General features: G+C 48.7%; 2 protein-coding genes across 13 annotated transcripts in view; both read right to left on the bottom strand.

Moving 5' to 3' along the window:
• Window positions 1-284: 284 nt before the first annotated feature.
• ATP6V0E2 (ATPase H+ transporting V0 subunit e2) lies at window positions 285-3,716 on the bottom strand. Its single transcript, XM_060107995.1, has 4 exons — window positions 3,513-3,716; window positions 1,977-2,024; window positions 800-917; window positions 285-372 (listed from the first exon to the last, which is right to left on the bottom strand). The coding sequence occupies exons 1-3, from the start codon at window positions 3,707-3,709 to the stop codon at window positions 824-826; spliced, it is 339 nt and encodes a 112-aa protein (XP_059963978.1). The 5' UTR covers window positions 3,710-3,716; the 3' UTR covers window positions 285-372; window positions 800-823.
• A 220-nt stretch (window positions 3,717-3,936) lies between these two features.
• ZNF862 (zinc finger protein 862) overlaps window positions 3,937-26,579 on the bottom strand; it is a 33,513-nt gene continuing 10,870 nt past the window's right edge. For 9 of the 12 annotated variants that reach the window (XM_060107850.1, XM_060107844.1, XM_060107841.1 and 6 more), the window contains 4 exons: window positions 25,071-25,227; window positions 11,863-11,967; window positions 8,904-11,018; window positions 3,938-7,294 (listed from right to left, as the gene is read on the bottom strand). In XM_060107850.1, coding sequence (XP_059963833.1) covers window positions 7,104-7,294; window positions 8,904-11,018; window positions 11,863-11,967; window positions 25,071-25,227 — 2,568 coding nt within the window. In that variant the 3' untranslated portion in view covers window positions 3,938-7,103. Of the gene's footprint in view, window positions 7,295-8,903; window positions 11,019-11,862; window positions 11,968-25,070; window positions 25,228-26,579 lie in introns of all 12 variants that reach the window. The other 3 variants (XM_060107839.1, XM_060107851.1, XM_060107842.1) reach the window with 3 other exon arrangements.

The following is a 26,579-nucleotide window of genomic DNA, read 5'->3' as shown; positions in this document are numbered from 1 at the left end:
AGGACAGTGGCAGGGCTCTGCTTCTGCCCCCAGGGCTTCCTCCCTGGCCTGGCCCACCCGAGGCTCGGAGCATCCTGGGCTGAACGGCCTTCTCCCCAGGACATTGTGTAAAAGGCGCAGCCCCACCCTTGTCTGCTCCTGGCCTGGACCTACTCGGGAGCGGGCAGTGGGAACTTGAGGGCTGGACATCTGCTCCAGCCTGGCTCTGAGCTCGGGGCTTCCTGAGGCCCAGACTGGCTGGGGAGGGCGGTACTTTCCAGAACCAGGCAGGTCTTGGGGGAGGGAGCACGGAGGGACTGGGACACAGTTGTAAGGGTGACAAAAGGGTCATCAGGGACAGTGGAGCCAAGGTCATCCAGAGAGCTGGGGCACCTGAAAAGCACATCACAGAACAAGTCACGGCCTCGCTGTGGAGGCCCTTCTCCCCCAGCCCCGCCCTGGAGAGCCTGTGCCCGTCACCCAGCTCACCTCAGACAGCCCCCTGCCCAGTCGGCGTCTCACCGCTCCCTGCCCCCGCCCTCCCCTCACTCAGAACAGATTCTGCAGCCGGCCGCCTCCTCTGGGGCCTGCAAACCCACAAACAAGGCTGGGCCCACATGCTCCCCCCAGGACCCCGGGTCTTCCGTCCATCCCTGCCGCCCAGCGCAGCACTGCGCGGGAAGGGAGCAGGTGCTCAGTATTTTTTTTTTTCTTAATAAATGAATGCCTGAATCCACATGCAACGTCTTACAACCCTGCCTGACCTCGTCCTCCCCCAGCCCCGGGCCCTGCCCCACCCCTGCCCGCCGCCCAGCAGTACCTGGGGCCGAGGAGGCGGCAGCGGTCACTCCCACAGGAAGTGCACATACCAGATGGTCTCATTCTTCAGCTGGGGCCCGAACAGGGGGTTCAGCTGAGCCAGGATGGCGATGAGCCAGCTGCCGGGGACAGCACCGTGAGGGTGAGCCCAGACACAGGGAACTCTGCCCTGCACACCTCACCCCACGCCTTTGGTCACATGACCGACCCAGCAGCAGGGTCTGGGTCCTGGAGGGAAGGGTCTCACGGAGCCATCCACGCTGCGGCCGGCACGGGGGCTCAGTCTGGGGCGTGTGGGTTTGGGTTTCAGTTTGGTTTGATCTGATGTTTTGTAGATTTATAAGATCCCTGTGCTGGGGCTGGACCCTGGGATTAGGGAAGAGGTAAGACAGTCTCCACGGGCACAAAGGGAAGCCATACCAGCTTAACTGAGCATGAGAGAGGCCTCCCTCAAAACCAGAGCTTGGACTTATTCCTCAGTTTGGCAGTGAGGGTGATTTACCATGGAGCAACCTAACATAGGAGGACTGGGGAGGGATGGCAGAGTGCCTTTTTTGTAAAAGGGGAGGGGCGACCATGAATGGCAGTTTTAGAAAGGGAACATCTAGACACAACAGACCTGGAAATTGATTCCCTCACACTGTCCAGGCACTCGCATCTCTTGGAATGTTTTCTATATCCCAGGGACCTTTTCCAAGTTTGAAGACTACTGCTCATCCAGTGGTTCTAAACTGGCTGCATCACAATCACCCAGGGGCATGCATTAAAAATATAGATTCCCAAGTGCAGATCATGAGAATTGTGATCTAGTGGGTCCAGGGTGGAGCCCTAAAAGCTGTGTTTTTACAATCTCTCCAGGCGATTCTGATGTCCCATCAGGTACAAAAGGCACTGAGCTGGCCCAGCTCACTCATTTTGTAGATGAGAAAACTGTAGCCTATGAACATGACAGAGCTTGTCCAGGTGCTACATTCAGAACCAGAACCCAGAGTTCATGACTTCCAGCCCATTGCTCCCTTTGCCTCTCCAACTGCCTCCTCTTCTGTGCTTTACAGCCTCAGCCTTTCAAGAGCTGAATGTGCCAGTACCAGGACAGAGGGGAGAGCAGAGCAGGGAAAGGAGGAAAGGAGGGAGCACAGAGGCCCCAGCTGACGTTGAACTGGGAGAGCAGTACTTACAAGAGGTAACAGCAGACAGCGGTGGCCACCAGCATGGTGATGGTCACTCTGCAATGGAAGAGGACGTCAGGTCAGGACGGATGGAAGCATGCCCTCAGGAGGCCTGGCCGAGGCCAGAGAAAGAGCTCCTGGTGCCAGCCCCTTTTCCGTCTGATGCCACCTGAATACAGGGAGGCTGAGTTCTACTCAGGGTAAGAACATTGCTAGATGGAAAATAAAAACGCCAAGTGTCACCTCTTGGGGAGGCCAACCTTGATCACATCCAAGTTACATTATGAATCTTTCCCTTCACCTATCTGCCTTCTCAGTCACCACTGTTTCTCCATCTTAATGCAAACATGTTGGGAAAAGACACTGCACAGAGCTGTATTTGCAGCCACCCACCATGGAGTGGCCTCTGGAATCCAAAGTTCATCGGGCAAAGGGAAGGAAGACAGAAGACCAGAAGACAGGGCAAGAGGCAAGGAGACCGTGAGCCATCTCTGAGGCCCAATGAGCAGTTATAATGAGAACAGCAACTGGCTACCTTGAATCTACTCAAACGCTGGAGACAGAGGCTTTAAATGCAGGAGGAAAACTTCAGAAGGAAGAACTCACCAAGGTTTGCAGGAGAGGCGCAGCATGCAGGATCTTAGTCCCCCAACCAGGGATCGAACCCATGCCCCCTGCAATGGAAGCCTGGAGTACTAACCACTGGACCACCAGGGAAGTCCCTAGCCCTGCAGATCTTTAAGAACAGAGGCAACACCCAAATGCAGCCTCCAGCCAAAGCTAAATCTAACCCAAACCAGGCCCTAGGACCTCTGATCTAAAGTACTTGAAGTTGGTGCCAGAGCAATTAGCATTTGATCCATTCTTTCAACATGACCAAGCACCGTGGGCCAGTCCTGTACTGGGCAATGGGGTCTACAGTAGTGAACAAGACAATCTTCCACCTCGAGGAACTTGTAATCAAGGGGAGAGAGCGCTTTACAGCTGAAGATGATACGAAGCAGAACCTGGTAAATGGTGCAAGAGGTAGAGAAGCCTGTTAGGGAACCTTCAAAAAATAATGATACTGGCTAAAAATTATTCAATACACTATGTGCCATGCACTAAGAGTCTTATATACATTATTTCGTGTAATCCTCAAAGCAGCCTTAAAAGGCAGGTATCATCATCACCCCCAATTACCTAAGAAGAAATGAGGCTTGAAGGTGTGGCAGACGCTCAAGGTCACAGCTGGGCAGGAGTGGACAAACTGCATCAGTGTCTAGCCATAGCCTTTACCTTTACAGGCTGGAGGGGGTGACCCGTTAACTGTCTCCACCTTTCTAAAGCACGACCATCTCTGCCCTTTGGCCCCGACAGCCTGCCTGTTCCCTGCTGAACGCGGCCCAGCACAGACCGGGGAGGAGGAGTGCGGCGCCGTGCGCGCGCCTGGACAGTGCTCGCTGCACCGCGGGCCACCGCCACCGCCCGCGCAGCCGCCGGGGGAGGGGGCGGGCGCGGCCGCGAAGGTGTCCACAGGGAGGCCGGGCCGCGCGCGATCCTTACCCGCGGTTGGGTCCTTTCGGCACGAACCAGGGCCCGGCGATGCCGATGAGGCCCCAGAACGTGGTGAAGATGATGACCGGGAGGGCGAAGGAGTGCGCCGTCATGGCCCGGCGCGGGATGCCCAAGCCAGGATGCGAGTCAGAATTGCAGATGCTCCGGTGCGCGTTGGTCCGGCCGGGGCAGTGAGCGCCGAGCATGCGCAAAAGGACCCGGCCGCCTAAGAGAGCCCTTTCAGCGAGGCCGACCCGCGCAGGCGCTCCAGCGCGTCACTCGGGGTGGGGGCGTGGACGGGCTTTGCTCTGAGCCAGAGATAAATTAGCTTTGCGCAGCTCCTCCAGTTTGCTACTTTTGGTTACGGGATTAACAGGACAGAGGCATGTGTCGAAATAAACTCTGCTTTATTCAAATAGCAAAAGGCTGAGAATCAGACATGTTTTTTTTTTTTTTTTCTTTTCTTTTTTGCGGTATGCGGGAGTCTCACTGTTGTGGCCTCTCCTGTTGCGGAGCACAGGCTCCAGACGCGCAGGCTCAGCGGCCATGGCTCACGGGCCTAGCCGCTCCGCGGCATGTGGGATCTTCTCGGACCGGGGCACGAACCCGTGTCCCCTGCATTGGCAGGCAGACTCTCAACCACTGCGCCACCAGAGAAGCCCCAGACATGGTTTTTTAAACCATGTTTTGAACATCTTTGAAACCAGAGGAGGAGAGAACATCCCTGGGCCAATCACCTGGGGTGACCTCGGCTGACAGACACTTGGATGAGAGAAACGGCCCATCTTCACACTGTCCTGCTAAATGCTTAGCGCCCTAGTAACTGAACCTGGGCTTCGAGGGAAGCAAAGGGTCTGGAGTAGATCACACTCCAATGTGTCTGGCTAGAACAGGGGGTCGGGGGTCCCTCCTTCCCGCCTGGTCTCTATGGTTACTGAACTCAAACTGTCAGTTAAAATGCTGGTCACTCAGAATGTCAGCCCTGTGGGCAGCAGTCTATGGAGATCACAGGTAGGGAACGAGGGTGGAGGCATGGCTAGGACTCTGGCCAAAGGCAGAGAGCTTGCTCCTTCCATCCCCAATGCCCTTCAGCTTGTTTTTTTGTGAGGCAAAAATAGGAAGGCTATCCAACAACAGGGTCTCCAGGCCCTGGGGTCTGAAATGCTGCAAGTCTCTTGAAACAAAACAAGATGTCAGCTTGGGCAAGGGGTCTCACCACAATTCAACCTGGGGTCCTGCACAAAAATGGTTAGCGTCCTCTCTGCCATTAGTGAACAGAGGGGACCCAGGGCATGCCTGTGCCCCTCGAGAAAGTGGATAGTGCAAATCCCTGTGATAAATAGCATTTTCAGTCGCCCCCCCCCAACAAGGGGCCCAAGTTTCTCACGAGCTGGCATCAGAGGCTTCCTCAGAGCACAGATGTGGAGAGGCAGGGGCGTCCCTAGCTGGCCTCCACCTCCACGCCTAGACTCGCACAGGGAATTGTGCGTGTGGCACTCAGGCATGGCGCTGCTCACAGGACTAGCCTCTTGCTCTGAGGATTCTTAAAGGATGGAAGGTGCCATGGGGAGGATGCCTGCGAGAAAGTCACCTCAATTTGAATCGCTACGGATAGGGTGGGGACTATAACCCCCACTTTAAAGGGCCCTCCTCTCTTCCATCCCACCAACTCACACCCGCGGCGCCTGGCCTAGTGCAGATTCCTGAACTCCCCACGGTGACCTATGCGAATGGGGGAGGGAGGCCTGGGCTCCATCTTGGCCACGTGGACAGTAGCACCGCCAGGGTTCAAGCTCCAAGGGCCCGTGGTACACCTCAGCCCCCAGAACACGGGGCTGTCAGGGAGACAGTGCCACAGGTGAAAAGACAGAAAGCAAAAACGGAATTCCTGGCTCGAAGCTGAAGAAATGAGGAAAGCGATGGCGCTAAGGCTAAGTGCTAAGGGTGGGGTGCTGGGAAGGGAGAGTCAGAGACACTGGGAACCAGGGGTTCTGCCAGACAGTGAGACACTCGGTACCAGCATCTCAGGGGCTCTCGGCACCTTCTAGGAGTGGGAGGTGGACAGATGGCTGCTTGAGGGCCAGGCCGGAGCACTACTTCCTGCCCGTCTAAAACAAGAGAAAGGCAGCGGCAAAGAAGCCCGTCCCTCTAACCTCCCCTCGTTTCCCACCTGTGGTTAGGAAGGCGGGACCCAGACACTACATCATCCTCAGCCAGATGAGCAGCCTAGGAGCCTGCCCAAAGCAGCTGCCCTGGAAGGAAAAGTGCTTTACTTCAGGGTGGAAGAGGAGATGGGGTGATGGGGAAAGGGCAACGGGAACCAAACAGTGTGGGACACCCTTCTGTGCCGCCAGGGTGGTGGTTCTCATGCTTGAGTGAGCCCACGAAGTTCCTGGGGGGCCCTGCTGGAAACAATCCCGGGGATCTGATCAGGTGGGTCTGGGGTGAAACAGATTTAAACAGACACCCCTAGTGATCCCCAAGCTGGTCCCCAGAGCAACTCTGGGAAGAGTGGACTGGACCATTATGCTGAGGGCATGTCGAGAGAGCACCTCTTCCCATAATAAGGACTCTGGTGGCAAGGGACAAGGACAAGGGCTGAAGGCAGCCTGAGGGTCGTCTTTCAGAGCTGGAGGCGCTGTCATCCATCAGTCCTGTGGCAGCTGGGGTACCAGCAGGCACTTGGATTCTCTCCTGCCACTTCATGGAGAGGGACACCAAGGCACAGAAAAGAGGAAGGGATTAATCATGGTTGAACCACTGCCTGCAGCAGAGTTGGGACAGGATCCCAAGCCCCCCAAGTGCAAACTTGTCCTGTCCGCTCTGCTCTGTAGAAGACCCGGGCTCAGCACAGCACAAGGGCTGCGACTGGTGGAAAACGCCAGGCCCCCTCCAGGGAAACACTCCTCCCCTGTCTGGGAGCTGCAGGAGGATAACCTTTCTTGATTGCTCTGTGCCAAGGGGTTTTGCTTGCCTCATCCTAAAGGAAGGCCCTGGGAGGAGATAGAGAAAGTCTCTGATGCGAGTCTCCCATTTGAAGTTGAGGCTCCCCTGCTTCTGCCATGGAGCCCGGGGATAGATCCCAGAGCCAGGCCAGCTGTTCCTAGACCTGCTCATCCCATGTCCCTCACCATGTGTCTACCCCACGCCACTCAGGCTGTGGGCAGCCCGCTGGGATGCTCCCCAGCTACCCAGGGGCTGGAGTGCTCCTTTAAGCCCCTTACCCCCAACCGTCTCTCCCACTTCAGAAAAGTCCTCCTGCCACCAAAACATGGGGCAAAATCTTTCATGATGGAATTATGTCCTGAAGCACCTTAAAATGAGCTTGAGATGCGAACCCTTCTGCATACTTAAGTGCTGTGAGGTCGGGCCCAGCCTAGGGGGAGCCTTGGTAAGCAGGCTGTGCGCCTCCTGATCCCCCTGATCCCCCGCCTCCCTGGGATGTGGGCTGAATTATCTTGTCACTGCCGCTTCCCAGTGCTTAGAGAGTCCCCACCAAGCGAAGACTCTAGGGCAGCCTAGAATCCCAGGGCCTGTCACCATGATCACGAGGGCCAGGGCATCAGGGGGTCTCCAAGGCAACCCCTCAGAGTCCTGCTCTTACAGGAGCGCTTTATCAGGACAGCCCAGGGCCTCTTGGCTGGGGTGGGGACACAGGAGTCCGTGGCGCGGCTCTAGGATGCAGTCCGTCAGGACCTCCACGGGTTCCCTGTAGGACGGGATGGGTGGCTTCTGGGTCACGGCCTCCTCCACGCGGAGCGCTCCCATCTTCTCCTTCCTGAGCCCCGCCCCTCATGCGGGAGGAAAGGGAGGGTACAGTCAGACAGAGGAAACAGATCAGGTGATAATCCCCTCCCCACAACCAACTGCACCCCAAGGTATGTTCGGTGAAGAACCCCTGGCAGAACAGACTGGAGACGGACAGGGACTGCTCTCTGTAGGCCTGAAGGAGTCCCACTCTGCTGACTCTCACCCTGGGGCAGCGGAGCTCATGGCGGGGGGGGGGGCAATTTTGCTCCCAGGGGACATTTGGCAGAGTCGGAGACCTTTTTGATCGCTACAACGGGGAGGGTGCTACTGGTACCCAGTGTGTGTGTAGTGGGAAAGGCCAGGGGTGGCCAGGCGCAGGACAGGCACCCACAGCGAAGAACTACCTGGCCCCAAACGTCAGCAGTGCTGAGGCTGAGAAACTGCCTGGGAAAGAAGGCTTTATCATATACAGTCTGGCCGTGTTCTCTGTTTGCTTCAGACGTACTAGTCCCATCGCCCTATGATTACAACTTGCAGAAGCGCACAGCTGATGGTGTGTTCTTCCACCCTCACAGGTCGGGCGCTGAGAGCAACGCACTCACCAAATGCGCGGGTGAAGGACTCCCGCGTTGGAATCACCCTCGTTCCTTCTCTCCACTTCTACTGCCCCCGCCCTGCACCCACCCCCCAGCTGCAGGTCCAGGGCCACCATGCTTCCTACAGAGCGTCTGTCGACCCTGAGGCCAGTCCACTGCTGATGATCACAGACCCTGGGGTAAGATGAAAGCAGAAGCAAGAGGACAGAGACCCGCTATAGGAAGATGCCAAGAGAGAAAAACCAGGGCTCTGTCACTGTTCAGTGACACAGGGGCAGCCTGGAGAAGCTCTGGTTTTCTGTGGTGTTCAGTGACTACTTGAAAAGAGGAACATTTCTTACTTAAGATTTCCAGTAACTTGGCCTCCGGGATAATGTCACTTCCCCCTCAAGCCCAGTCCCCACCTGGCCTTCCAGGCTAGGCGGGAGGCTTTCCGCATGGACCCCTCTTCCCTGCCTGACACCCCCAGCCTTCTCCTCCACACAGCACCGTCCTCACAGCCCCTGTGACCTGCACCGACCTCTTCCCTCTGCAAACAGGGTCCGCACAGCCCCACGGGAATGTGGCGTCTCTGCCCTCGCTGGTCCAGTCCCCGAGTGGTTTCTGGTGGTCGTCTGAACCTTTAAAGAGCCGTGGGCACTACTCGCCAGATGCTGTTCTAAGCCCTTCACATCTGTTAATTCGCTTTACAGGTGAAAAACCACAGGACAGAGAGATTAAGTTGCCCAAGGTCACGTGCTAGACAGCTGCAGGACGAGAATTTGAACCTTGGCAGCCTTGCTCTGGAAATTCCTGCTCTTAGCTCTATGCCCTGTGCCCTGCAGCGTGGGCGTCCTGCCTTCTAGCTGGATCATAATCTCCTGGAGGGTAGGTGTCCCATCTTGAGCACCCACTGGTCTAGCAAATGGTTGGGCACGTAACACCCTAGAGCAAGCCCACTGTGACAGCTGACCGGAGCAGACTCTACCAGGCTGTGAGCTCAGCATGGGGCTGGGAAGCTAAGATTCTCTTCCTTTGCTTCCCCATGTCCGGGAACTCTGCCACGCATACTTACTTGTGTGGGAGCGGGGTGGCACTTGGGCACAGGTGTAGACGTGGCTGAAACGCCGACCTGAGGAGGTCAGGTACCAGTGCTGGATGGCGGGCTGGGGGTTGTACTCTGTGACCGCCACACCATTCACCGCTGTCATCATGAGCATGTTGATCACCTCGTTGGAGAGCTTGGTCCTCTCATCGGTCCTGATCCGGTTCATGGCACTGAATCCGCGCTCACAGCAGGAGGTGGAGACGGGCACACAGACCACCACTGCCACGAGCCTGCTGAGCAAGGGGAAGCGGCAGCCCTGGGCCAGGGCGTTCCTGCACAGCATGGAGAATGGCAGGTTCTTGGCGATGGCTTTCAGGCCCAGCCACTCCTCCAGCAGTGCTTCCTCGCTGTATCCTGGGGGCAGTGAGAGTTCAAAATATCTGGCCAGGGCAAGAATATCATCATTCCCAAAGCCGGCCAGTTCCACCCCACTTGGCCAGGCCACGGCGTCAAACACCTCCATGTTCTTGAGCTGCGGGGGGCGGTCCACGTCAAACCTCTGCTGGAGGTATTGAGTCCCAGTCAGGATCATCCTCTCCCTGTCCGCCTGGAACCGCTGCTCTGCCATCTCCATTCTGTCCAAGAAGATGCCGTGGAGCCGCCCATCCCTGAAGCCGGCATTGAACTCTTCCTCTTTGGGTCCTGCCTGGTGACGGAGGGTCTCCAGTGCTACGTAGGCCCGTCCCAGCGTGGAGTTCACCTCCGTAATCAGCACGATCTCCTTCTGGCACACTTCGGACAAAGGCCTGTAGACGCTCAGGAAGTCCAAGAGGAAGTGGCAGAACTTGACGAAATGGAAGCCCTTCATCAGCTTCAGCATGCCTCTGGCCCTGTGCCCGACCTGGCCACCTGCTTCCGCCACGCTCTGGAGGTGCCTGGCCAGGGCGGGCCAGCTCACGATGAGCGCGTGCAGCGTGCGCCTCTTGCTGGCCACCCACCTGACAGCGTTCAGGTCCTTCAGGCGGATGATTTCCTGCTCCAGGGGGGCCGCGCCTTCCTGCAGCTCATTCAGCCTTTTGTTCGAGGACTGATAGAACTTGAAGACAGTTCGGATGTGCCGGTCACACTTCTTGACCAGGTCGATGCCTCCACAGGCGTCAACCACGGCCAGGTGCAGCCGGTGGGCCACACAATGCACCGGCAGCAGCTGGGGGATGATCTCCTGCAGCTTCTCCACCAGACCTCCTCTGCAGCTCAGCATGGTTGAGCCGTCGGTTCCCAGGCCCACCACCCAGCCAGGCTTCCGGAAGGGGATGTCCAGTTCGTCCAGGGCAGAGATGATGGTCTCAAAGTATCCATCCACCGTCTCGCTGTAGAGTGGGGCCAGAGTGATGTAGGACTCCTTCACCTCCATTCCCTTAAAGTAGCGGATGTAAATACCCACACAGGACTGGTCAGAGGTGTCTATGGCGCTGTCCAGCAACACGCTCACACACGGGGAGTTCCGGACGTCCTCAAGGATCTCCTTCTTCAGAGTCTCGGAGATGTATTTGATGAACTGAGTGCAGGCAGTGCGATTTCGGTACTTGCCCAAAATCATGGTCCCAGTGCTTTGGAGGAGTTGCAGGATCTTCTCAAAGTCGTTCAGGGGCCTCGAGTGGTACGCGATGGAATAGGCGGCATTGAAAAAGTGCTCCATGTCGGCCATCAGGTCACTGGAGATCTCGGGGACGAGGGCGGCCTGCGGGGTGTCTTCCTTGACTTCCAGGGTGTTGACACAGAGCTTGTGTGCTTTGCTGACTTCATGGTACTTTAAAGTCTCCACTTTAAAAGGACCCGTGTAACCTCGGACTAACCGGGATGATCTGTCGTGGAGACTAGGTCTTTCTTTGCAAGCTGAGCAGAAGAGCTTGGTCTCTTTGGGGTCAATTACTAACCATGGGAACTGCCCAAACCATGACCTCTGAATGGAGCGGGGTCTGTAAGTCCTCTTGATTTTCCTCCGTCCATCTGCTTCTACTTCACAAAGTCTGGGATTGCAGGAGGAGGTGCACGTCTCCATGGCAGGAGCTGGGAGCAGTGCAGATTCCACAGCCGAGGCCTGTGTGTGCGCCTCTCTAACGGCCACCGTCGTCTTCTTCCCTTTGGAGCAAATCAAACTGTGTTCGGTTTTGCTGCCCAGAACTCTGCAGCCTCCTGTCAGCTAAGACACCCCAATGCAATAAGTACCCCTTATGCAAAGCGGAGAAGATGAATGTGACCCACCTTTCTAGAAGTCAGCAGTGGCTTCTATTTAAACCCTTTCCCATTAGTTTCTCTGAAAGCCAGTCCGTCTCACCAAGGGTTGTCTGCTAATCCTTGTGGCTTCTTCAGCCAGCCTCCCCATCCCTATCCACATAGCTACCCTGAGATCATGTGACATCAGGTGCTAGTAAGCTTCATTAGCACCTTGGCCACAGATGCTATTGGACGGTTTTAATCCTCTTTCGAGGCACCACAAAGAAATGAGGCTAAACATCCAAAAGTCTTCTCATGAGCCTCGGAAACAGGGGAGGCACAGAAGTGTACACAGTAGCTACCAGCCAGTAAGTTCCTGACAGAGTTCCACGAACTGCTAACTCTCACACACCGACAGTGCTGTCAGTCAACACCAGAGGAGCGGGCAGAGGGCAGCAGAGGCTCCAGCCGTGGGCCACGGGGCTCCTCACGGCCAGCGTCCACCACGCGCCTCCCCCATCAGCTCTACCAGTCTCCCCATTTCACTTCTGCTCATCAAAGCTCCTTATTTTTCCCAAACGGTCCCGGTTTCTCAGATTCTTCTACACTGTGAAGGCACAGTTAGGTTCTTATTCACGTTTTTCTACCAATACAGGGCCGGGTGCACAACAGCTCCAGCACGAGGATGGCGGAACGAGCACTGCGTGACTTGCCACAGCTGCCTGGGCCCCCGGACATACCCTTCCGAACCCAGCAGGTCAAGACCCACCTGGAGGACGGCCTTTCCCCCACTTCGGCCCGTCTGGGTCCTTGATCCAGGGTGCAGCTCTCCGCTCCAGTTTTGAGATCAAGTCTGGCTTGGCAGCAGCAGGCCCTGTTGCAGGGATGAAGAGTCACAGCGACATCACAGCTCTGGACTGTCAAGTCAAGCAGCCCATCTGAAAGGGCCAGGGAGGCCTCCGGGTGCATTTCCTCATAAAATCTTTCCAACCAGGGGCGCGATGAAAGCATACCCATCTAGGGTGCCAATTTAGTCTTAAAACCCAAAGAGGCACCGAATTAGGGTGTATCCCTTAGCTCCATGGCTCATCTATGGGAGCATGAGTCAGCTAAACGAACCTAGAGGGGAAAGGGTGAAAACAGGAAGAAATACAGAGGACAAAACAGAAGGAGAGAGGACAGGGATGATAAAGAAAGCCACACGAGGAGTGGGAGAGGGCCACCAACAACTGTCCCATGCATGTGCCCCTCAGCAACACCCACAGCTGGCTTTGGTGCAGGTGGCTAACTACACGGGGCACCTGAAAAGCCCCTTAACGCTGTCTGCCACCTGCAGTGGAACCTGAAATCCGACTAGAAGAGATTCGTGTCTTTGGGTTAAGCACTGCCCTTTACTGAAAATATGAATAGTCTTCAGGGCTATGCGAAGAAATTGCTTTCTTGATTTAAAGTAAAATCCATTCATCTCTACTTACATGCTTTGTATGTGTCTATGTGAATGGGTGCATAACCTTTCTTTGGAAAGACATATACAAGCCACTGGTAACTGTGGGCACTTCTGTGGAGGAGCTGAAGGACAAGGTAAAAGGGAGGTTATTTTCACTATTCATCTTTGGATCATTCAAATATATTTATATGTTCATGTGTGTGTATGTATCCACATATTTACTACTAATAAAAACATAATACATTATCAATCTGTGGTAGATTGAACACTTATTCATCTTCAAACATCTCTAAAATGAGGGCAAAGGGATAATAATAAAAAGAAGCATAAGCCCAAGAGAAACATTGTACTAGAAATGTTAACACATTTTTACAAGAAGGAAAGGAGATAAAAGAGAAGAACTAACAGAGCTGGACACCAAATGCCAGCAGAGTGGGTAATAAGGAGAAAGAAGTGAACCTGACCCCAGAATCCCCAAAAGAGCCAGGACCTGGAGGCACCAGGTGCAGCAGAAGGTGGTGGGTAAGGAGAGACCGGTTCAAGGCCAGGTCCGCTCACCTATTCCAGGAAGCCAGAAAATACCACCACCCTCCCCCAAGGAGGAGAGAGAGGTTGGTCTACAGGAAAACTTAACCAGAAAGGTTCTGGGCCCTGGGATGGTGGGGTGAGTGAAAGATGAAGGAGAAGAGCTGCCAGGCAAACAGATGAAGACAGTCTACAGACCAGAACCTGTGTTACCCAGCTCCAAGAACACCAGCTTGGTGTACAGCCAAGCAGGAGACTGGAAGTTTTCTTTGGAGAAATGGAATTGCCCCTCCCCAACCCTCCTCCCCAAAAGACCTACGGATCCAGACTTTGCCGGGCTCTTCAATGAAACATCCAGGTTCACAGCTGGTCACCCTACAACGTAATCTACCCCTTGAGTCCCAGGCATGCACACAGAGCTTCCAGCCAGTTTTTAAGGCTTTACTCTTAAATGTGAATGAACCTAAAGATATTTATTTAAGACAAACTGCTAACAAGTAGGAAAAAGGATTGAAGGAACTAGAGATACTGCAGGAAGCAAAACAAAATTTCAACCCCCTCCCCTCAAAACTAGAACATTCCCACAGAGAAAAGTCATGATAGTTATCCATGAAAAGAGCAATAAGGGCTCTTAGTTTAAAATATGACAGAAAAGAACGTTTTAAATTAAATAGGATTGTTAGAAAATAAAATGGAGGAAATCTCCAGGAAAGTAGAACAGAAAAGACAGAAACAGGAAATAGGAGAAAAAGAAAAAAATAAAACAAAACCAGAGGCTTAATTTAAGAAGTCTAATATCTAACTAATAGGACTTTTTGGAAGAAAGAAAAGAGAAAATATAAAGGAAGAAATAATACAAGAATGTTTCCCCAAAATGGAAACTGTGAGTTTCCACGTGGAAGGGAAGCACCAGATATCCAGAACAAAAGATGAAAAAAACATCCGTATCATTAAGCACTGAATACTTCAAAACACTGGAATAGGTCTTAAAACTTTTCAGAGTGGAAAAACAGGCTGTGTTCAAAGATTTAGGAATAAAAATGTATTTAGACTTCTCAACAGCCCCTGTAAAACCTAAAAGGAATGCTTTCAAAATGCTGAGGAAAGTCATTTCCAACCTGGAATTCTATACCCAAACCAAATTATCAATTATCAATTCTGAGAGCAGAATAAGGGCATTTTCAGATATACAGTCTTTAAAAAACTTCCTCCTATGAACCCTTTCTTAGGAAGTTACTGAAGGATGTGCTCCAACAAAATGAAGATATAAACCTAAAAGAACCAATAGATCCAGGAAATAGGAGAGAGACGAAGGAAAGTCTAAGCCCACAGCTGTGCAGCAGGCCTAAAGTAGAACTAGTTTAGATAGAGCAGAGGAATGGAAGACCCAGTGAACAGAAGTTTCCAGAAAAAAAAGTGAAACCGATAGGTCACAGGATGTTTGATCATGTGGAAAAGACTCTTCAAAGGAGTTATATAATAAATACCATGGAGAGTTTGAGAAGAATTGGTGATAGTACAGAAAACTAGCAAAGTAAAAAAATAAGAAAAAATTTCAATTCCTGGGGGTGAAAAATCCTACAACAAAGGAAACATCATCATAATATGTCACTTTGATTAGAATAATACATAATCATAATTAGGCAAATAATTTATATTGAATTAACCAAAAAAGTATGATATACCTGTTCTGACAGGATGGAGGGAAGAGAAGTGGGGGCCTGGGGTGATGTAAGAGGGCCATATCTTCATCCTCCACAGTAGGAATCAATAGATAATATCTAAAATCAATAAATCAGGAATAGCAATAAACATATGCAACAGGATATTAAAATGTGATTCTGTCTGCCTGTTTTGGCTGAAGGCCCCCCAAAATAGGAGCCAACTCTCCCCCATTCCAAAGCTAGACCACCGAAGCCAACTTGGAAAGAGTGGCTGACACACTGGGCTGTAACCCAAGCACTTGCCACTAAGAGGGAGTCAAAGCACTGGGAGTGAGGAGGTCAGGAAGCTGGATATTAGAGATGCTTTGGAAAGAGCTGTCAAGTGTACTGTGAGCCATCCACACCACCATGGGGAGGGGTGGGGTGGACTGGGCTACTTTCCTCTGACCTTAAGCCTAATGGGAATGACATCCTGACCTGTATTTCCTGGAGCTGTGGGGCTGCTCAGGAATCCAGGCCTGGAAAATACTAAAGGCATAAACTGACCGATGGTTCCTTGGTGGTGGCCATGTTGGGAAGAGCCTACATTCACAGGGCTCGTCAGAGCAAAGGATATATAAGTGTTTTCCATGGTCCAGATGTGAGCCCTGGAGGGAAAGAGAAGAGGCCCAGAGCCACTTAAAGGGACCGCCCCTGTCTGCCTATTGGTGATGCTCCCCTAAGGAGCCCCTATGGGGCAGACTGCCAAAGCAGACACTACCCACTGTAGTGAGAGATCTCCAGTAACGGGGGTTTGGGGGAGTGCAGAACCCACAGACACACTTGGAGAATCAGCTTTCAATTATCCCAGCTACATGTAACTGGTATCAGATTACATGGATGTAATTCTTGTACCTCTCCTCCCCACCTACACACCACCATTCCCGGCCAGGATGGAGGAGAAATCCTGGGACAAGCTGGGAGGTAGGAAGAGAACTTCTTTCTTCCTATCACAAGATTCCAGATTCTAGACCTAAAGGAGGTTGAGGTGGGAGAGGCAAGAAACTTCCGCTTTAAATGAAGTCCAGATTTTTAACCACGACACAAGGACTGGACTTTTGTTTCCTAATTTTTTTTTTGGTCAATTTTTGATATCATTTAAAACCTATAGAAAAGTTTTAATAATAAAACAAGGAACTCCAATCATTTGTATTTTGTTCCACTTTTGCTTTATCATGCCCATGTGCCCTCTCTCCCTCCCTCTTTTTCCTCTCTATATATGTATAATATATAAATACATATATATGTATATGTGCAGGCTGCACACTGGAGTTACCTGGGAAGCTTTAAAATATATAAGTAAAATATATATATATATATATATATATATATATATATATATATATATATAATATTTTTTGGACCATTTGAGGCTAAATTGTTTTCATTCCTCCCTTTATCCCTAAATACTTCTGTGTGTATTACTCAAGAAAAAAGACATTCTCTTAACCGGGTTTGCAAAATTCTAACACGAGCTCCATGACCCCAACCCTTGCCTAATCCCTGCCCCTTGGAGTGTGACTGAAATGTGTGAACTGATATCACACCCATAATTACGTTACATAGCAAAAGAGATGTTGTCTGGGTGATTACTTAATGTAATCACACTAGCCGCTTAAAAGCAGAGGAAGTCAGAGAATCCAAACACCAAAAAAATTCAATGTATTATTGCTGGCCTAAGGATGGAGAAGGCCATGAGGAAAGGACCTGGGAGCAGGCCCTAGGAGCTGAGAATGGTCGGCAGCCAGAAAAAAAATGGGGACCTCAGTCCTACAACCACAAGGAACTTGATTCTGCCAACAACTCAACAACCCAGTGATTCAATCCAGAGCCTCCTGATAAGAGGCCAGTCTGGCACACTTAATTTCAGCCATGTTAGACCCTAAGCAAAGAACCCAGCTAAGCCCACCTGGACTTCTGAACTTCAGAACTGTGAGATAATAAATGGGTGTTTTTTAGCCACTAAATTTGTGATAATTTGTTATGTGGCAACTGAAAACTAATATGTCTTATATAGTCAAAGTATAATGATCAAAATCAGAAAATTTAACATTGATATAACACTATAATTTAATTCACCATACTGTTTTCCACAGTGACTTACCATTTTATATTCCCACCAACAGGGCATAAAGGTTCTATCCTCAGCAATAGTTGCTGTTTTCTATTTTTTTGATAGTAGGCATCCTTATGGGTGTGAGGTGGTATCCTATTGTAGTATTGATTTACGTATCCCTAATGATTGTGATAGAGTATCTTTTCATATGCTTATTGGCCTTTTGTACATCTTCTTTGAAGAAATGCCTATTCAAGTCCTTTGTACATTTTTAAATCAGGTCTTTTGTTGTTGCTGAGTTTTAGGAGTTCTTTATATATTCTGGATAGTAAACCCTTATCTGATATATGCTTTGCAAATACTTTCTCCCATTCTGTATGTTGCCTTTTTATTATATTTATATGTATGTCTTTTTTTTTTTTTTTTTTTTTTTTTTTGCTGTACGCGGGCCTCTCAGTGTTGTGGCCTCTCCTGTTGCGGAGCACAGGCTCTGGACGTGCAGGCTCAGCGGCCATGGCTCACGGGCCCAGCCACTCCATGGCATGTGGGATCTTCCCGGACCGGGGCACGAACCCATGTCCCCTGCATCGGCAGGCGGACTCCCAACCACTGCGCCACCAGGGAAGCCCCACGTACGTCTTTTGATGCACAAAATTTTACAATTTTCATGAAGCCCAACTTGTCTATTTTTGCCTTTCTTGCCTGTTCCTCTTAGTCCATCTAGCTAAAGGTTTGTCAATTTTGTTGATCTTTTCAAAGAACCAACTTTTGGTTCCATTGATTTTTCTCTAGTTTTTCTATTCTCTATTTATCTCTGCTCTCATCTTTATCATTTCCTTCCTTCTGCTAGCTTTGGGTTTAGTTTATTCTTCTTTTTCTAGTTCCTTAAGTTGTAAAGTTAAGTTGTTGATTTGAGATCTTGTTTTTTTTTTAGTAAATTTATTTATTTTTATTTATTTATTATTTTTGGCTGTGTTGGGTCTTCATTGCTGTGTGCAGGGTTTCTCTAGTTGATTCACTTCTCTCTTGCTGCTTCCAAGATTCTGTCTTTGTTTTTGAAATTCTGATTATAGTGTGTCTCAGTGTGGGTGTCTGAATTCATCTTACCTGGAGTTTGTTGAGCTTCTTGGATGTCTATATTCATGTCTTTGATCAAATTTGTAGAGATTTTAGCCATTATGTCTTTCCCTTTCTCTCTCTCTTTTCCCTCTGGGACTCCCACAATGTGTATGCTGGTCCACTTGGTGGTTTCCCACATGTCCCTTGGGCTCTGTTCACTTTTCTTTGACCTTTTTTGTTTCTGTTTCACAGGCTCCATAATTTCCATTGTCCTATCTTCAAGCTTGCTGATTCTTTATTCTGCCTGCTCAAATGTTTTTGTATTCCTCTAGTTAATTTTTCATTTCAGTTATTGTAGTTTTCAGCTCTCAGTCTTCTTTCTAGATCCTTCTTAGGTTTTCTCTCTTTATTTATATTTCCATTTTATTCATACATTGCTGTCTTGGCTTTCTCCACATCTTCCTAAATTTCTTTGAGCATTTTTAAGACAGTTGTTTTAAAGTATTTATCTAGTATACCTGCCATCAGGTCTTCTTCAGGGACAGTTTTTATTTAGTTTATTTAGTTTCTTCCTTTGAATGGGTCATACTCTCCTATTTCTTTGTATGCCTTGTGATTTTTTGTTGAACACTGGATATCTGAATCTAATAATGTGGTAACTCTGGAAATCAGATTCTCCCCGATCCCCAAGGTTTGCTGTTTTTATTGTTTTCGATTATTGTTATTATTTTAACATTTTTAATCATTATAGGCTATCTCTGTGCCAAGGATCAGCCTGAGGTGTAAGCTTAAAGTCTTCTCAGATCTTTTGGAGTCTTTCCTTGGGTATGCAAAATCACTTTTTAATTTTCCTCCTATGTTTTTGAATGTCCTAGTCTTTAATGTCTGGTTTTCAAAAGAGGGAAAAGAGAAAAATTAAGAGGAGGGGGAGGAACTTGCAAAAATGGGGGAGGTGCAACAACACTGGCTGCTTACTTCTTTGTCTGCACCTCTGTGATGAGAAGCAGAGATCGGTGATCAGAGCACTGATCCCTGATACTTAGAGGACAGCATCCTTTTTGCCCACCCTAATTCCTGCAATCTGTGTGCAAGCCGCTCCAGGAACATGGCACAGCATGGTACAGCTGCCTGCACCATGGTAGGGGTGGGAGATGGGCAGCTGCTAATGTGTTAAGAGCTGAAATTGACCAAACTTAACCACAACTTACTTTCCAACTCTTCTCCTGTAAGTTGCAAGCCTTTGACAGATTTCAGGGTTCCAAAATAGTTACATCAGACAGATTCTCCCAGTGCAATTGTTGTCTAGGTGAGGAGACAGATGCCTGGTGCTCCACCATCTTCCCAGAGTCCTCCTCCTAATCAGGAAATTTTTGAAGAGTACTGTACTGGACATTTTATTAATTGAAATTAGATCATTAATGTGACTAAAAAGTGACTGGAGGACTTTCTGTTTACCTGAGTGTGACAAGTCAGGCGCCCTGCCCCAGGTTTCACCCTGTAAAGAGAAACCAGAATGGAGGCCACAATTTGAACAGACCCCTGGACCAAACACTCATAAGCACATAACCAAATCTTAATCTGTCCTGATTTCCTCAAAATGCTGACTCTGGTCTTAAGCAAAATTTAAGTTGCCTTCATGTCAGTGTGACCTTACAGCTTCCAAGCCAATCAGCTACACACAAGAAAAGGTACACAGTGCTACGACCCTAAAGAGAATATAATCACAATTAAGAAACAATGTACTTCTTCATTCATGCTTTACAAATTGAGCTTTAACTGCTGAGAGCCAAGTTTTTAACCACTTTGGGTTTGAAGTCTCCCAGTTCATGAACAGTTTGTTTCTTGCTCAATAAAATATTCATATCAAGTAAAGCTCTTTGAATTTTCTTTTGGCAACCCAAAGGGTGAGAAAGAAAGAAAATCCCCAAAGAGTTGCTCCAAACAAGTGGTGATGGAAAAGAATGAAGCTGTTTTATGACTAAATACTACTGAAGTTCATGCTTTTAAAAATAACGTCTACATGTGTTACTCAGAAATAATGAAACAAGTTACTGGAAGAAACAGCTAAAAAATTTTGGGGAGGAGGACTTGGCAACAGAGAATGGTAGGACAGGGAACTGTCATTTTTTGTTATATGTCTTATGAGAACTACTTTGATTAAAGAAACATAATTATGAAGAAATATTTTTAAAGATTTACTGAAAACATACATGATACTGAGTATCTCTGGATGTGTTTGCCTAAGTTATATTACCCTGGGGATTGGTCACCTTTGATTGCCCCTAGCACCACCACACTGGCCCCAGAAGTACTGTACCCCAATCACACCTCTCTGAAGCTATGGCTGAAATGTTGCCAGAAACCTTTTCTTCTTGTTCTCTTCAGAACAAGTGAAACAGAAGGGAATTTTCAAACAGATTTTCCTATGTCTTAGTAATGGAAAAGTGACTAAGAAGACATAACTATAGCACGGCCACACACACACTCTCTCTCTCTCTCTCTCTCTCTCTCTCTCTCTCTCTCCATAAAAGCCCATAAAGATGGCTTGGCCTACAAAGACAGATTCTGATCCTTCCAGGCTAACTTCAGCCCAAGGTTGGCAGGCCTGCCAATGAATCAGTTTGGAGACGGCCACTCTGGCACCTTGCCTTGGTTCTTCTCTCTCTAGCTCAGCACGGCCCCCACTTGGAGGCCGTATATGGCTCACCATACAGCAGCTGGCCTCCTAGACATCATATGAACCATTCTAACTCCTGCTCATCTCACTGAGGGCTCTCCTGCTTAGTTGTGCTTTCCACTTAGTGACATGACTTCTTCCCCCAGCTATGTGAGGTCTAGCTGTAGTTGATGACCTCACATGGAGAAAAGACACTGCCCGCCTGAAGTGAGTGACCTGCCACTCAGCATATGATGACACCTTTCCTAGTAAAAACGAGGGTTACCACATAGTCCCTATATTGGCTTTTCCGTTTCTGACAAATATTAGTTTCTTAACAGTGGAATGTAACTGAGTTTTCTTTTTTTGCAGGGGAAGAAAGAGACATCACCAAATATGGCCAAAGTTTGAAGCCAGAATTTAAAGTACAGAAATAAAAGAACAGTTGGAACTCTACAGAGTGATAAATAGTTCTGAGCAAAAGCAAGTCCACAAAAGTAGAGGTTGACACAGGAAAGCATTAAAAACAACATAAACCTCTTCTTTTCTCCATAATCAAAATGACTGTCCTCTGCAAGTTCAGTCCTAGTGATAAGAGAGCTGGTGAGGCCAAGGAGGCTGTTGACAGGTAAGTGGACCTAACCTGGAAACTACCATCAGTTGAAAAGCTTTAGTCGACGCAATTTAACTGCCACACAACCGACAAATTAATATTAAATTTGACTGCATCAAATTGAGACTGTCATTTTAAAAGCAGGTACAATAATTATAAAACCTAAAAGAACAAATCTACTAGTTGTAAATCCTAATAAGAGCAACGGAAGAATTAGCTGGGTTTCCTCAAATGATAAGAGCAAAAGGAAATCAACGGCATGAATGTGCTGCAATGTAGCGTGATGACCACCAGACCACAAAGACCCATGACCTGACCTGAGCTGGGCTGAAGCAACCACAGCCTCTCACCCCAGGGCATCAGCCCCTTTCTGCATCTCAGTTCTCATGGAGGCGGAGGCAAGAGCACTAACAGTGACCTACAGGGAAGGTCTGAGACAGCCAGACCAACTACTAACCCTCTTGCTAGGGGGACTGGGGACAGGAGTGGAGACTTCTAAAAAATTCTAATACTGCTTGAATTTTTAAATAATCTTATATTATCCTTGGTGCTATTGTTATTTTAATATTAACACTGATTAGCACAAATCTTGAAACTAAAAGAACTGGAGTCCAATTGGTAATAAACATATACAAAGCAGGAATTTTAGCCGAGTCCAATGCACATGCAATGGGTGGAATAGTAAGAATTTCAGTTTAGCCATTTTCCAGCTAAATGGGTTGGATTCTCAAAGCTGTTGGGCTGTTTTCTCACCTGAAAATACTACTACTACCTGCTTTACAGGTTTCGTTTAAGGATTAGAGAGCAGATATGCAAGACACTCAACATAGCCTTTGGTAGGTGTTCAGTCAACAGCAAAAGCGCCTATTATTATTTCCAGACATAAGAATAAGAGAAAACATAAAGGCTTCCTGTAACACCCAATATAAGCAGATCACAGTACTTCAATTAAAAGATAATAAACGTTAAAAATGGATGGGAGTGGACTTCCCTGGTGTTCCAGTGGTTAAGAATCTACCTTCCAATGCAGGGGATGCAGGTTCGATCCCTGGTCAGGGAACTAAGATCCCACATACCGTGGGGCAACTAAGCCCGCGCACCTCAACTACTGAGCCCACGCACTCTGGAGCCCATGTGCCACAACTAGAGAGCCTGTGCACTGCAACTACTGAGCCCACACACCACAACTAGAGAGCTCGCATGCCACAACTACAGAGCCCACATGCTCTGAAGCCCGCAGCCACGACTAGAGAGCCCACACACTGCAACTACTGAGCCCGTGTGCTCTGGAGTCTGTGCACCACAACTAGAGAGCTTGTGAGCTGCAACTACTGAGCCCATGCGCCACAACTAGAAAGCCCGCGTGCCGCGACTACAGAGCCCATGCACTTTGGAGCCCGCAGCCACGACTAGAGAGCGCACACACTGCAACTACTGAGCCCGCATGCTCTGGAGCCCCTGCGCCACAACTAGAGAGCCTGTGTGCTGCAACTACTGAGCTTGCGCCGCCCCAATTAGAGAGAAGCCTGTGTGCTGAAACAAAGAGCTCGCCTGCCACAATGAAAGACCCACGTGCCGCAACTAAGACCCGACGCAGCCCAAATAAATAAATAGGAAGGAAGGAAATTTAAAAAAAAAAAACAAACAAAAAGAGATATAAAAAAATGGATGGGAGATTTTTTTGTAAAACGCTAATAGAACTTCTCTTGGCTGCAAAAATTATGATGAGGTTTTCTTTTCCAAAAATTGAGTTCACTCCAAGGAGAAGTTCTATTTACAAAAAATAATTAAAAGATAATGCCAAATAATATTAGATTTTCAATTTTTAAAATACTTGTCACAGGAGGATAAAGTATTGGAGGAAAAAAACCTTGTCAAAGCAAAAATAATAATTAGGTCCACTATATTTCAACACTGTTTTACATCCCAATTATCAGCTTGAGGCCCTTTAAAAGGTTATTTTTAAACATACAAATCATTTATGTTTGGCCCCAGTTATATCCTCAAGGCTCCTTAAAACGCTTTTATATCTCAAGCATGAAAAATCATCTCAACTGGAGGACAGTTAAAGGATAAAAGCTGGAGACCTAATTAAAGTAGCGAGAAGGACTCACACACACGCAATTCCGTCCCTAGACCCCTGTACCCATTTTAGTTCCACGGACAACTGAAGAGGACAGCCCCATCCTCTGTAAAGCCTTCCCTGATTCCTGCCCTCAGCCCTCAAGCAAAATTAGTTACCCCTCCCATGATTATACTTATTGTTCATCCAAACAACACTTAACTGAGGCTGAACTGTCCCTTAATTTCCCCAGTTAGTTAAGATTTCCCCACTTCCTAACATACAGAAGTTAAAAAGAAAATGCTGCTGTCTGGCTGAACAGTCCAAGTCAGGCCCAGGATGTGGGAGACACACTGTTACACCACTAGTCACCCACCACTTTCCCCATGACTTCCCACAGGGGTCCAAAGGGCAAAGGGCATCACTGCTGCTCACTCCTTCAAAGGAAAACCAACCTCTTGTAAGTGGGTATGTATTTCTTAAAAACAAATTTCCCTCTCGCTCTTTCTCTATTTTTATTTATTTATATTTATTTATTTATTTTTGGCCGTGCCACATGGCATGTGTGATCCTAGTCCCCCAACCAGGGATCAAAGCCGGGCCCCCTGTATTGGAAGTGTGGAGTCTTAACCACTGGACCGCCAGGGAGGTACCTCTCTCTCTTTTAAACACTGTCAGTGGTAGTGATGCTCTCTGAAGGTGCACTTGGTACAAGTGCCCCGGCCCAGAACACGATTACAGCACCTCTCTCATAAAAGAAACAATTTTTCACAGGCTTTCTGAATGTTTGGGGAGCCATTTAAAAATTGTGAACAGTGATAAAAACAAGTAGTATATAGGTCAAGTATGTTCAGAAAATAATCCATATCTCAGCTGCACATGAAAGGGCAGGGTGTAAGCTGGGGATATGACATCAGGTAAGCCACAAATACCCCAATTTCCTATTTCGTAGAAGTCACAATATAGGTCGCTGTGGGAATTCCTAAGTTATGTATAGCAGCCTGTTCTGCAAGGTTTCTGTTACAATATATGCTAGTAAAAAAATAATAAATAACAGCTGTATAAGATGAAAAGTTGTCTTTTTGGTGCCACATGAAAATCCTGGGTGTCTGATGGAAAAAGGAGGCAAAGAGAAGAACAAGAAGCAGATGCAGGAGAGGAGCCTCTTCTGGGAAGGTAATGAACAGCACATGCTGTTCTTCATTCTCCAGCGCCTATAACCTAGCGACACCCAGGCCGAGACCGCCCACCATGCTGGACCCTGATGCAGCAGCCGTGGCACAAAGTAGAGGGCGGAATCCAGGAATCCTCCCGGAGGCCCCTTCTCGCCTCCCTGCCTTTGCTCACGCTGTCCCCACCTCTGACACATCCAGATGCCTGTCCCTGTGCACCTGGTTTCCAACTCAGTTAAAATATTTCATACTCTGTAAAGACTGTCCTTATCCCTCCCTCGGATGCCTGGCCAAATTAAGTCACTCTTTTCAGCAGCCCCAGGACACTTTTCCTGAATCTCTAACGGAGCTGGTGTTACTGCATAGTTTCTTGTTAAAGTGTCTGTCTCTCCCACAAACCTGCCAGCCCCTTGAAAGCAGAGACCGTGACTCGTTCACGTCCATCCAGCACGTAGTAGGTACTCCATAATGTTTGGTGGAAGATGGATGATGGATGGATGGATGAAGAGGAGATAAAGCACAGTATCCCAAAGCAGGGAGAGTTCTGAGACGCAAAGATATAAGCACTCTCTGCCTATACACAGTGAGAGGGCAGAAATGGGAGGACGACTACAAGCCACAGCTGCCCTCGTGGGTCCCCATGTCAAGTGACGGTGGCGAACAAAGGTCGACACGGATCTTTACCCAGGGATGCTGACAGCTCATAATTCATCCGCATCACGTCTCTGTACAGCTCCTTCTGCTGCTTGTCTAGCGTGCCCCACTCCTCCCGGGTGAAATACACCGCCACATCCTCAAACACCACGGGGACCTCCTCAAACAGCCCCTCTTCAGAAGGATCCTGCAACAAAGAGTAGCAGTCACTCAATACTCCTCTCACGTCAGACACCCAGCGGGATACTTCCGGGGTCCTGCTCAAGGCCTTTTTCTCCTGGGAAGCCTGCCAAGAGGCCCCGATGCACTCTGAGGAATTCATTTATCCACCAAAAGTCAAAGAAGCGAATGTGTGTGGCCCAGAATGAGCAGGTAAAAACCAAATGAACCTCAGGGTTATTCCAGAAGGAAGGAATGATCCTTCCTCTTCTTTCCTGGAAGGAAAGGAAAACGCACTGAGGAACAGGGGCCTTGCAGAGCCTCATGGCTGCACCCTGTCCTTTACAGCCCCAAGGGGCGCCTTCTATTCAACCACGACGGCAAAGGTGGCCAGCTGCCTCTAGAAGCCCCTGCTAAGGTTCCCCACCAGGATGGGAAGGAAGAAGCAGTGAAAAAGAACTAAAGATGCTCATATTCAGTGACTAGGTTAACACACACCTTACTGCTAAAGGAATTCAGATTATAAAAGGTTAAACCTGTTTATTAGCTTCTGATACTAAAAACTAGAAGGAACATGAACATGCAGGGAAATGAGCTTTGTCACTTTTCTGGATTCCATAAGAATTCGAGCTTACTAACTTTATGCATGATGGTTAGGCACGCGGAACGTCTGAGCTCTTCTCAGCGGAATACTGGAGGGGCTGCTCAAAATGATTTGTAGCAAAATCCCGCTTACATGCAAGAGTTGAGAAAAGGGGCCAGATCTGGTTACTCAAAGATTCCAATTAATACAGTTTCTTTGCAGGCCAATTTTCCAAAGAATTAGAAAACAAACCTATTTTATTTTACAAATTAAACCTGAGGTGAGAACTAGAGTCTGGGAGGGTCCACCAGTGCTGCAGGCAGTAGAAGGAAAGCACTGGGCTGGTGGTCAAGGGCTCTGGGGGGAGGTCACTGCCACAAGAGCTCTTGTTCTCTGGCTGCGTCACTCCCCCCTAAGTCTTAGTTGTTCCCCAACAAGATGAGTTTAACTAGGTTTGCTCCACCCACCTCAGAGCAGCATTAAAAACATTACATAAAAGAACATGTCTGAAGAAACTGCAATGTTTAAAAGTGCTACATGATTTTGAAGTTAACGTTGAAAAAAAATTTTTACATTGATTATTTAAGAGCTCTGTGGCTGTTTTGTGGCTGTGGATTATTTCTTGAGTTCTGTGGTCGTTCTGGATTCTGGATAAAGATTACTGTTCTGAATTTAGGTGTTCTCTTTATATCAGAAGTTAGAATATTCTGGTCCACTAATTATGCTTTGTTATCTGCCACAAGGAGATGATGATAGTAGGGCTGTTGTCATAAATAGAGGAGATAACACACGTAAGG

This window comes from Mesoplodon densirostris, chromosome 9 (assembly GCF_025265405.1).
Source record: "Mesoplodon densirostris isolate mMesDen1 chromosome 9, mMesDen1 primary haplotype, whole genome shotgun sequence".
Classification (NCBI taxonomy): Eukaryota; Metazoa; Chordata; class Mammalia; order Artiodactyla; family Ziphiidae; genus Mesoplodon; species Mesoplodon densirostris.
The sequence above is the reverse complement of the archived record's forward strand: the minus strand, read 5'-3'. Positions and strand labels throughout refer to the sequence as shown.

Bases quoted from the DNA above. Each gene is read 5' to 3' on its own strand.
- ATP6V0E2 (XM_060107995.1), bottom strand. From the start codon at position 3,709: ATGCTCGGCGCTCACTGCCCCGGCCGGACCAACGCGCACCGGAGCATC. The intron at 2,025-3,512 runs GTAAGGATCGCG...CTTCCATTGCAG, and splicing joins CCGAAAGGACCCAACCGCGG to AGTGACCATCACCATGCTGG. The intron at 918-1,976 runs GTAAGTACTGCT...TGTCCCCGGCAG, and splicing joins GCTGTCTGCTGTTACCTCTT to CTGGCTCATCGCCATCCTGG.